Here is a 12065-nt window from a genome sequence, read left to right as displayed (position 1 = left end):
CTCTAACACACGTTCCATTATTTGAAATTCAAGTATGGATAAAATCATCAAAAGCTTCAAATTCAAACTTATTGTGTCAAAAATAAAAAATTGGATTAGGACGCAAATACCAGCCAAGATTTAGATTTTTAATGTCAATATCCCATTTTATTATTACAGGACTCCAGCTTTAGCAAAAAAAAAATAAAATAATACAGGAATGACACTAGTTCATGGCTAATTTAAGCTCAAATCCAACCATATTACGTTCAGTTTTGCTTTTGTCCTCATTACTACACATGTCTCGGTGACTTAGAGAGGGAAGAACAACAGATTTGAGGTCTACAACTACTTAAAAATTGCAATTAAAATGGTAAAATACTGACAACCAATCAGAAATTGCTCAGGAAGTATAAAGTGGATCTGAACAACCATCCAGTATCTCTAGAAGATAAGATGAATGATCTGAGTTATAACCTACAAAAGCAAGAACTTGACAAAAAAAAAAACAAAAGGAAAGAGAAAAGGAGAAAGTGTATTATAAAATAGCACAAACTCCCTGTCTATATTTCCTAAGAAGCAGGGTTAGCGTTACCCTCCTCTGCAGCAGCTTCAAAAGTCTCCCCAGCTACAAGCTCGGGGACCTCATCATCATCCTCTTGTGCTGCAGTTGCTGGAACACCATCACTAGGTACCTGCTTCTGGATCTGCTCCGCCAACTTCTTCAAGTTGTCCAAATTATCAGGACCTATACATTAGCAGATTTAAAAAAATAAAATCGTGTTAGTAGAATACGGTCAAATACAAACTCCAAATTTAACTAAACTACCATGTAGCAAAAGCATACCCAAATGGCTTAGTACTTGAGGGAGAATATCTTGCAATTCTGAAGAAAAAGAAAATGAAAACTGGTTAGTTCTCATGCAATGTAAGCTCAATTGTACACATGGGACTGAGCAAAAGAAATGGTTAATTAACAAATGTAGTCTAGATTTCATATTAGAGATATCATAGAGCATTTTGGTACTGTATTTCTGCAATTTCAACATTCAGAAGACCCGAGAAATTTAGAATTCTGATCTAGATTTCATATTGGGGACATCAAAAGTAATTTGGTTTTCTGTTTTCTGCAATTTCAGCAATCAGATACGTTAATATAATTTATGGATTTTTGGAAATATATAAAAAAAAAAAGGTGCCAAAATTTATTGGTTAGGACTTGAATATCTTAATAGTCTTCAATGGGACCCCAGTTCAAGAAGAAAACTGGAAAAAGGAAAATGGGAATGGCTGCACAAGGAAGGAAAAGGCAGGACAAAAGAGAACATTCGAGGAACACAAAGACTAAGTAGTAAAAGTAATTGAGGAGATTAAAATAATATAACCCATCACATCATGCACAGCAATTAATTAAAATAAAATAAATGCATAAAAGATCTGGGATCTTTTTCTTTTATAAGCTTTGCTATCGTACTCTTCCATTCACTCCCTTTTCTTCAATCTTACCACAGCTGTTTCTCGATTGGTCCCTTTTTTCCCTTCTTTCTCGCATCTATTCTACAACTTTCCTCACTTCCTTTGCTTCATTCTCCTATGCTGCCTCCTAATCCCTGCATTTCTTTTGCCTTTTTCTTTGATGAATCTGCTGCCCATTAAACTAACTTGCATGAATTGATAATCATGTAGTTTGTTTATTAGACTTAAGTTTTATGTAGTTTGTTTTAGTCAAAAGGAAAAATGGTGAATTTGAATTCTTTTATGCTATTAATATGAACAGTTCTATTATATAAGATAAGGTGTCTTATTTTATTAACGGTGCATCTTACCTCATACATGCCTAGCTCCATGACTCCTTTCCTTCGATACTCTGATTCATTATTTTACTATGCCATACCCGTGTCAACACGACACTTTATGGGATACAACATGGAATATATGTCTAACAAGTATTCGTGCACTTGGACACTTGAGTGACATATTCATATATAGTTAATGGAGCATTCTTCTCTCTCAAGATTAAGTGTATGTATTTGCATAAAAATAGTTCTTAGTATTTTTTGAATAATGTATTTAGTTATATTTGATCATATATTTAGACAATAATTATCATTATATAACTTTACATTTTTTATTCTAATTTATTTTATATAATATAATGTGTCCAAGCACCGTGTCTAAACTTAGATCCTTGTCTCCATGATAAGCACCCATTTCTAACATCCATATCCGAGTCCAAGTAACATAGCTCCTTTCAGCTTTTAGGCATCTTTAATCAACTATAGGCACACAATATCCTGAAGTTCATAATTTTTAAGCTTTTCTATTATTTCATAAACAATTCAGTAGTGTCTTAAAGTCACCCTTGATAACATTCTTATTTATAATTTTTGTTACTTCATCTTGACCTCTTCAGTCATTCTTCACATAATACTGTCAACCTTCTTAGTATCAAGGGCAAGCCACACCCACAAGCACGACATTTGAAAACAAAACCATAGCAAATCCAAGTATTGGAAATAGAAGTCATGTAATGCCTACAAGTGATGGGAGAATTAGAGCCATACTCTTAGTCTGCGGAGAGCCGCTAACAACCCATGTATTGGCAGCAATTGATGCTTGAACTGAAATTTAAAAAAAAAATAAAATTATAAAGCTTGTTAACTATGAGCAGCTTATAAGATGTAAATAAAACAATCCACGAGCATAAGCAGCCTTCACCTTTGGGGTTCACAAACTGAATAACTGTGTCATCCTTAAATATGTTGACCTCCTCTATTGCAGGAATAGCATTCACTCCTATTCTCTTCAGTGTACTCTGAAGCCTTTTATCATCCGTAGTGGTAGTCTTGTGTACGGCCTTCTTCTTTCTGTGGTAAAGAACAAAGCTTTAAAAGAATATTTGCAACCAAGTACTGCCAGAAACTCATTGTAGCCAAAGCCAAACCACTCATAAGAAAATTTAAATAGTAGCCAATTGACAAATACTTGATATAGGCATATCGTATGAGATAAATTTGATAGTTAGAAGTTGAAATACACATCCCACCTTCTCATGCTGCCCTTCCCACCAGTGCGAACGGCACCAGCCATCTTCATAAGTCTCTCCCTATTCATCTGCATATAACAAAGGGATATATGATAATAAAAGCCTCACATCACATATCAGTAACAACAATAACAAGAGAATGACCCGGGAAATAGAGGGGGGAATTTGCATAAAACAGTTAATCCCAGAACACAAAAGGCGCATATAAAGCTGATTGACAAAGACAAAGGCCCAAAATCGAAGGCTAAAATCATCTGTCCATAGCAGTTCATTGGTATGCTTTAGAGTACCCAAACTTGGTCGGGAATTAAAGATACTCAGATATGGACATGACACCTGAAATCACAGTATTGTGAGAAGAAATCTGTGAGATTTTTTTAAAATTAGCAAGTCTCACCTTCGAGAATGCAAGTGAGAGAGGACAAGACAGTCGTCTGAGCTCGAAGGAGGATAAGAGATGAGTTGGGGGACAAATAGAAAACGGGTCGAGGGTAGAGCCGAGAAAGAAAGGGAAAAAGAGCAGCTGCACATCGGGACATGTATTTTAGGGTTAGTCTGTAACACCCAAAATCGAAACGATGTTGTTTTCCGTTAAAACTCTGTCGTTCAGAAAAATAGTTTGTTCATAACAACAATTACTATTTGCTCCCTGTAGTTAAATAAAACTAATTATTTGATCCCTCTTTTTTCCAGAACACATTAGTGGGTTAAGCATTGGTCTTTCCATTTATCCAACTAGTTAGTAATGCGTTAAATGACTATAGTATTATTATCCTTTTTCATCTTCGTAATTCTAAAATAGAATGATTCAGTCTTTAGAATTTTAAAACTATTACTATTAAGCTCCTATACTTTCAAAAACATAGTTATTTAGTAATTCGAAGAAATGATAAAAACTAAATAATTAATAATTTAAAAAGATATAGATTAATTATTATATTTTAAAAAATAAGGAACTAAATAATTAAATTCACTGAATTATAAAAATTACATAGTAACATTTTTAGTTTCAATTGTTTATAATCGGCTCCAATATTAAATTCGAGAATTATTTCCTAATAAAATAAATTAGCAAAATTATTTCCTAAGAAGTTTGGTATGCTTAATGCAAAAATTGTCAGCACTCCTTTAGCTCCAAATAGAAATTGAGTAAAATAGATAGTGCAACTAAGGTAGGTGAAGTTGTATATAGAAGTCTAATTGGTTGTTTGTTTTACTTAATAACAACAAGACTATATATGATGCTTGCAGGAAGTTTGCTTTCAAGATTTATGTCTAAGTGAAATTCACTTCAAAGCTGCAAAATGGGTATTAAGATATATTAAAGGAACAACGGCCTTGGAATTATGTATAGAAGGAAAAATACATGAAATTGGAAGGATATGTTGACAGTGATTGGATAGGGTCCTTAGATAATATGAAGAGCAGAAGTGATTTTTTTTTTTTACAGTAGGACCAAGTATGATTTGGAGAAATTCAAGAAAATACAGTGTGGTTGCTCAGTCCACAGCTAAAGTGGAGTATGTGACAGCAACATCAAGAGTCAACTAAGCTATTTAGTTTAGGAAGGTCGTTGCAGTACGGGGACACATTCCTTTAGGGGAGATCGATCTGCCATGACAACTCGGGGCCTCCCTTCAACTCTACCACAGCAAATTCCTCTGCCCAACCCTTGATGGAGTCTTTATGACCCGAAAAAAATAGACAATCCTCCTCGCAGAGCAAAGTAATAGAAACCCTAACTAGCTCAGACCAGGCGAAAGAAGATGGAAAATAAACGAGTTGTAGGAGTGAAACCCCAACTTAGACTGACAGATTTGAAGGAGCACATGAAAAAAATCGAGTTGGGGGTAAGCATGTGAGGAGTTATCTCAAAGTATCGGAAGACCTCAACAAAAAAAGGGAGAAATGGAAGGTCAAGCCAAACTCTCATTGTTTAATAAAAAAAAACTAGGCTACGGTCCCTCTGGGGTCAATGAGACCAGAGGGAGAAGGATCGGGAAGAACGATCTTCTCGTTGCGGTAAGGAGCCCTAATACGAAAAAGGGGTATCCAAGTACTCCCGAGAAAAGAAGGTTGCCAGGGAAGAAGGGGTGATGTTAGACTCTAGATTCATGACATCAGAAAGCCTAAGACTATCCATTGCAAAGCAAAAGACGTACCTTGAAGACAATTTTGCAGGAAAACGAGAGAGATCGAGCACACAAAGAGCAAAAGGAGAAGAAGAGTTTTGTGAAAATTTGGGGTTTTGAATTTTGAAAACAGTAAGACAAAGAAAAGACGTTTTGATGGGAGCCGTCCTCAGGTCGTGCGGTCATAATGGGTTCTAGAGATTTACCCCCTCATCAATCATGCAATAACTGCTGAGAAGGTAAAGGGGCAATTGATGACCGTCGGGCCTTACCACCCCTGGGCAAGGCCGGACCCAAGAAAGCAGCGCTGATCCAAAGCCCATGGGGCCTTCTTTAGTTAACCGGTCCATCATCTTAAGTCTTGGCCCAGACACATGGGGCAAGCCAGTCGTCCGTGAGCCCAGGTTTGATGAGAAGATACCCAGCCCGGTGATGTGATGTGATGAAGGATAGCAGGCTTAGTCATTTCGCAGCCCTGCCCGCATGTGAGCCGAGGGAAATTAAATGGCCGCTTGGCCATACGTACGGACCTGCATGACAGAGACAAGTGACACTATAGCAGAGAGGCCATTAGACATCATTAGCAGACAAAAGAAAAGAAATAAAAGGAGGGAAAAACCTTCCTCTCCATCCAAGAATACACACACTGTAAAACCCTATTTTCTGAATCTCAGAACATCACACACCATTTCGTTCCTCTTAAACCTAACCAATTAAAACATTTTTTTTTAATCATTTTTCATCTTATTATCATTCACTAGCCGTCCCATTCCTTTTCTTTTTCCATTCTTTTACTTTTCTTCTTCTTCCTTATTTTTTGCTTGTATCTTTCTTTTGTAGCTTTCATAGAAGATGAAAGCGACATTTACATATTCTAGAAAAGACAATGCCCTTATCTCTAAGAAAACGACATTCTTTTCTTATTAATCTTCCCTAAGAAGATGATGTTTTCATCTTTATACCCTTACATGTGGTCAAATTGCGCCTTCAATGGCTATTAGTTTATAACAATGCCCTATTTCTATTTCGTATCTAATGGTTGTTAGTATGCCAAAGTCAATGCCTTCTTTGCTATTGAGATTTTCTTTTGATGGTTGTTGGCGTACAACAATTAGTCTGTTTATCAATGATATGTTCATTCACAAAATCATAAAATCTAGATTTTATGAGTTGGTTCATCAATGATAGTTTTCATTATAATATAATTAAGTAGATTTGTAGTATTTGTTAGTTTGAAATGAATATCTTAGTTGAATCTCATAAATTTTGTGACTTTTTTTGAATATTTAATTATTACTATTACACTTTTTTTTTTATTTATAGATTCATTATTGCTAACTATAAATTAATTCTCATATTCTACATTATTTTTAAATTTCATTAGTGCTTTGATTATAAACAATACCAAATTGTAATGTGATTATAAAAAACAAGTACTTTATTTTACCAATCAATTGCACACTTTTATTTTTAGTTAGTTTTATTATACAGTGAGGTAACTTTTATTATATGGTGGCAAGTAATGTGTATTTTTATTATTCAATGTGTAATGCGTATTCCCATAGAAAGTATTAAAACAGTACATATCATATAACACATAAACTACTGCACCTGTTCCATAATTTGAAATTCAAATATTAGATAAAATCTGTTTTTTTTTTTGGAAAATGGGATTAGAAATTGGTCGAGTAAAATCTAGACCTTTCAAATTTAATCAAATACACTTCCGACTAAATCTGATACACTTGTCATCAGACTAAATCTATAAGTAAATCGTCAAAAGCTTTTAAATTCAAATTTATTGTGTCAAAAATAAAAAATTGGATTAAGATGCAAAAAAACAGCAAAGATATAAATTTTTAATGCCAATATCCACATTTCATTATTACAGGACTCCATCTTTAGCAAAGAAAAAAAAGAAAAAAAAGAATAAAACAGGAACGACACTAGTTCATGGCTAATTTGAGCTCAAATCCAACCATATTACGCTCTGTTTTGCTTTTGTCCGCATTACTACACGTCTCGGTGGCTTAGAGAGGGGAGAACAACAGATTTGAGGTCTACAACTATTTAAAAATTGCAATTAAAAATGGTAAAATACTGACCACGAATCAGAAATTGCTCAGAAACTATAAAGTCGATCTGAACCATCCAGTATCTCTAGAAAATAAGATGAATGATCGAGTTATAACCTACAAAAGCAAGAACTTGACAAATTTTAAAAATAAAAAATAAAAAAAAGAAAGAAAGAAGTAGGAAGTGTATTATAAAATAGCACAAACTCCCTGTCTATATTTCCTAAGCAGCAGGGTTAGCGTTACCCTCCTCTGCAGCAGCTTCAAAAGTCTCCCCAGCTACAAGCTCTGGGACCTCATCATCATCCTCTTGTGCTGCAGTTGCTGGAGCACCATCACTAGGCACCTGCTTCTGGATCTGCTCCGCCAACTTCTTCAAGTTGTCCAAATTATCAGGACCTATACATTAGCAGATTTAAAAAAATAAAATCGAGTTAGTAGAATACGGTCAAATACAAACTCCAAATTTAACTAAACTACCATGTAGCAAATTGGAATTTGCATACCCAAATGACTTAGTACTTGAGGGAGAATATCTTGCAATTCTGAAGAAAAAGAAAATGAAAACTCGTTAGTTCTCATGCAATGTAAGCTCAATTGTACACATGGGACTGAGCAAGAGAAATGGTTAATTAACAAATGCAGTCTAGATTTCATATTAGAGACATCATAGAGCATTTTGGTACTGTATTTCTGCAATTTCAACATTCAGAAGACCTGAGAAATTTAGAATTCTGGTCTAGATTTCATATTGGGGACATCAAAAGTAATTTGGTATTATGTTTTCTGCAATTTAAGCAATCAGATACGTTATTATAATTTATGGATTTTTGGAAATATATGAAAAAACAGGGGCCAAATTACTTTTGGTTAGGATTTGAATATCTTAATAGACTTCAATGGGACTCCAGTTCAAGAAGAAAACTGGAAAAAGGAAAATAGGAATGGCTGCACAAGGAAGGAAAAGGCAGGACAAAAGATAACATTCGAGGAACACAAAGACTTAGTAAAAGTAATTGAGGAGATTAAAATTATATAACCCATCACATCATGCATAGCAATTAATTAAAATAAAAAAAAATGCATAAAAGATTTGTTTTCTGGGATCTTTTTCTTTTATAAGCTTAGCTATCGTAATTTTCATTCACTCCCTTTTCTTCAATCTACCACAGCTGTTCCTCAATTGGTCCCTTTTTTCCCTTCTTTCTCGCATCTATTCTGCAACTTTCCTCACTTCCTTTGCTTCATTCTCCTATGCTGCCTCCTAAACCCCGCATTTCTTGTTTTCTTTTGCCTTTTTCTTTGATGAATCTGCTACCCATTAAACCAACTTGCATGAATTGATAAGCATGTAGCTTGTTAATTAGACTTAAGTTTTATGTAGTTTGTTTTAGTCAAAAGGAAAGATGGTGAATTCCAATTATTTTATGCTATTAATATGAACAGTTCTATTATACAAGATAAGGTGTCTTAATTTATTAACTGTGCATCTTACCACTTACGTGCCTAGCTCCATGACTCCTTTCCTTTGATACTTTGACTCTTTATTTTACCATGCGATACTCATGTCAACATGACACTTCATGGGATAAAACATGGGATATATGTCTAACACTGTTGTGAAAGGCGCGCTTGAGGCGCAAGGCGCACCAAGCGCCAGGGCTAGTGCCTTGCACCACCCCAGGCGGGCGCTGTAGCCCAAGCGCACTCAGGCATGCGTTGGAGAGTTGGGCCTGCGCCGTACCACGCACCCTTTCTCTAAGGTGTCAAATTTTTTGCCCTAGATCTTTTATTTTCAAGACAGCATATGCCATAAGGAGAAAAAAGAAGAAAAAAGAAAAAGAGAAAGGAAAAAAAAAAAAGAAGAGGAATAATGAATAATCATTAATATTTTACATACCTGTTTAATCCCATCTCAAGTAACTATTTCTTTTTTTTGTTTTTTTGTTTATCATCCTCCTTCCTCTTTTTCTTCTTTCTCTTTTTCTTCCTTCTCATCTCATTTTCCTCTTTCTGTTCTCATTTATTCTCCCTATGGTTGTAATTCTGCAGGCATGCCGCCCAATTTTTTTCTTTCTGTTAAAATTAGGCCAGGCCTAACTCACCCCAAAAGCTAGTTCAAGGGAGAAGAGTGCCTATGGCCCATATAAGGGGCACATTACCCCTTTCCACAACCGATGTGGAATTCAACACAGCCTCTCACGCCCAGAATTTTATTGGTACATAACATGTTTATATGCCCAGAATTTTACTGGTACATGACATATTAATAGGAGGCCCAACATCGGATGGAGAGACTCTGATACCATGTTAAATTTGGGCCAGGTCTAACTCACCCCAAAAGCTAGCTCAAGGGAGAGGAGTGCCTATAGCCCATATGAGAGGCACATTACCCCTTTCCACAACCGATGTGGGATTCAACACTTTCTAATGTTGCTGTCGACCAGATCTGTTGCTGCATCTGTTCTGTGCTATTGCTATTCTGTTTCTTTTTTTTTCAGCTGTATGTTACTTGTGAATTTGTGTTCAATTAGGTGAGAATTGTGCTTTAAGTACTTGATGTATTGTGAATTGTGCCATTATGATTGTAGAGAGAGACCAAGTAATGTATTCTGTGAATAGTGAAATTGTGATTATGAAGATGCATTATGATTGTGGTTATAGAAATGTGAATGTGAATAGTGATTATAGAATTGTTAGTGTTAGCATTTGATGTTTTTTACTTTAACTTTATTACATTTTGGTTTATGTTTACTAGAATGTTAATGAATCTTTGGATTTTTATCTATCTTTTTCTTTTTAGTGCCTCACATTACTCGGGCGCGGGCTTGCGCCTTGCGTCTAGGCTCCAAACCCCCTTTGCACCTCGGTGCACCTTGAGCCTTTCACAACTATGATGTCTAACACATATTCGTGCACTTAGATGCTTGAGTGATATATTCATGCATAGTTAATGGAGCATTCTTCTCTCTCAAGATTAAGTTTATGTATTTGCATAAAAATATTTCTTTAATTGTATTTTGGATGATATATTTAGTTGTATTTAATAATCTATTTAAACTATAATTATCACTATGTAATTTTATATTTTTTATTCTAATTTATTTTACATAATATATCTTATCGAAGCACCTATGTCTAAACTTAGATCCATACCTCCATGATATGCACCCATATCTGACATCCATATACGAGTCCAAGTAACATAGCTCCTTTCACCTTTGAGGCATCTTTATTCAACTATAGGCACACAATATCCTGAAGTTCATAATTTTTAAGCTTTTCTATTATTTCATAAACAATTCAGTAGTGTCTTAACGTCACCTTTGATAACATTCTTATTTATAATTTTTGTTACTTCATCTTGGCCTCTTCAGTCATTCTTCACATAATACTGTCAACCTTCTTAGTCTCAAGGGCAAGCGACAACCACAAGCGCGACATTTGAAAACAAAACCATAGCAAATCCAAGTATTGGAAATAGAAGTCATGTAATGCCTACAAGTGATGGGAGAATTAGAGCCATACTCTTAGTCTGCGGAGAGCCGCTAACAACCCATGTATTGGCAGCAATTGATGCTTGAACTGAAATTTAAAAAAAAAAATTATAAAGCTTGTTTACTATGAGCAGCTTATAAGATGTAAATAAATCAATCCATAAGCATAAGCAGCCTTCACCTTTGGGGTTCACAAACTGAATAACTGTGTCATCCTTAAATATGTTGACCTCCTCTATTGCAGGAATAGCATTCACTCCTATTCTCTTCAGTGTACTCTGAAGCCTTTTATCATCCGTAGTGGTAGTCTTGTGTACGGCCTTCTTCTTTCTGTGGTAAAGAACAAAGCTTTAAAAGAATATTTGCAACCAAGTACTGCCAGAAACTCATTGTAGCCAAAGCCAAACCACTCATAAGAAAATTTAAATAGTACCCAATTGATAAATACTTGATATAGGCATATCGTATGAGATAAATTTGATAGTTAGAAGTTGAAATACACATCCCACCTTCTCATGCTGCCCTTCCCACCAGTGCGAACGGCACCAGCCATCTTCATAAGTCTCTCCCTATTCATCTGCATATAACAAAGGGATATATGAAAATAAAAGCTTTACATCACATATCAGTAACAACAATAACAAGAGAATGACCCGGGAAATAGAGGGGGGAATTTGCATAAAACAGTTAATCCCAGAACACAAAAGGCACATATAAAGATGATTGACAAAGACAAAGGCCCAAAATCGAAGGCTAAAATCATCTGTCCATAGCAGTTCATTGGTAAGCTTTAGAGTAACCAAACTTGGTCGGGAATTAAAGATACTCAGATATGGACACGACACCTGAAATCACAGTATTGTGAGACGAAATCTGTGACATTTTTTAAAATAAGCAAGTCTCACCTTCGAGAATGCAAGTGAGAGAGGGCAAGACAGTCGTCTGAGCTCGAAGGAGGATAAGAGATGAGTTGGGGGACAAATAGAAAAAGGGTCGAGGGTAGAGCCGAGAAAGAAAGGGGAAAAGAGCAGCTGCACATCGGGACATGTATTTTAGGGCTCGTCTGTAACCCCCAAAATCGAAACGATGTGGTTTTCCGTTAAAACTCTGTCGTTCAGCAAAATAGTTTGTTTATAGCAGCAATTACTATTTGATCTGTGTAGTTAAATAAAACTAATTATTTGATCTCTTTATTTTCAAAAACAAATTAATGAGTCCCTATGTTTTCAAACCATTAAGCATTAGTCTATTTATTTATCTAACTAGTTAGTGATGTTTCAAAGTCTAAATCGATGACGTGACCAGAATGGAGTTACGTTGTGATTGACTACACATA

The 12065-nt window shown here is 35.3% G+C and overlaps 2 protein-coding genes across 2 annotated transcripts; both read right to left on the bottom strand.

Moving 5' to 3' along the window:
* Positions 1 to 313: 313 nt before the first annotated feature.
* Positions 314 to 3581, bottom strand: LOC110622753 (nascent polypeptide-associated complex subunit beta). The gene is made up of 6 exons (XM_021767373.2): positions 3423 to 3581; positions 3026 to 3093; positions 2698 to 2846; positions 2544 to 2600; positions 827 to 865; positions 314 to 727 (listed from the first exon to the last, which is right to left on the bottom strand). Exons 2-6 carry the CDS (start codon positions 3091 to 3093, stop codon positions 552 to 554), a joined length of 489 nt encoding a protein of 162 aa, XP_021623065.1. The 5' UTR covers positions 3423 to 3581; the 3' UTR covers positions 314 to 551.
* A 3405-nt stretch (positions 3582 to 6986) lies between these two features.
* On the bottom strand, positions 6987 to 11802 carry LOC110622754 (basic transcription factor 3). The gene is made up of 6 exons (XM_021767374.2): positions 11635 to 11802; positions 11239 to 11306; positions 10911 to 11059; positions 10761 to 10817; positions 7739 to 7777; positions 6987 to 7631 (listed from the first exon to the last, which is right to left on the bottom strand). The coding sequence occupies exons 2-6, from the start codon at positions 11304 to 11306 to the stop codon at positions 7456 to 7458; spliced, it is 489 nt and encodes a 162-aa protein (XP_021623066.1). The 5' UTR covers positions 11635 to 11802; the 3' UTR covers positions 6987 to 7455.
* Positions 11803 to 12065: the final 263 nt, after the last annotated feature.

This window comes from Manihot esculenta, chromosome 9, assembly GCF_001659605.2.
Source record: "Manihot esculenta cultivar AM560-2 chromosome 9, M.esculenta_v8, whole genome shotgun sequence".
NCBI classification, from domain to species: Eukaryota; Viridiplantae; Streptophyta; class Magnoliopsida; order Malpighiales; family Euphorbiaceae; genus Manihot; species Manihot esculenta.
The sequence above is the reverse complement of the archived record's forward strand: the minus strand, read 5'-3'. Positions and strand labels throughout refer to the sequence as shown.

Bases quoted from the DNA above. Each gene is read 5' to 3' on its own strand.
- LOC110622753 (XM_021767373.2), bottom strand. From the start codon at position 3,093: ATGAATAGGGAGAGACTTATGAAGATGGCTGGTGCCGTTCGCACTGGT. The intron at 2,847-3,025 runs GTGGGATGTGTA...TCTTTACCACAG, and splicing joins GGGAAGGGCAGCATGAGAAG to AAAGAAGAAGGCCGTACACA. The intron at 728-826 runs GTATGCTTTTGC...GCTAATGTATAG, and splicing joins TCAAGTACTAAGCCATTTGG to GTCCTGATAATTTGGACAAC.
- LOC110622754 (XM_021767374.2), bottom strand. From the start codon at position 11,306: ATGAATAGGGAGAGACTTATGAAGATGGCTGGTGCCGTTCGCACTGGT. The intron at 11,060-11,238 runs GTGGGATGTGTA...TCTTTACCACAG, and splicing joins GGGAAGGGCAGCATGAGAAG to AAAGAAGAAGGCCGTACACA. The intron at 10,818-10,910 runs GTGAAGGCTGCT...TTTAAATTTCAG, and splicing joins TCAGTTTGTGAACCCCAAAG to TTCAAGCATCAATTGCTGCC.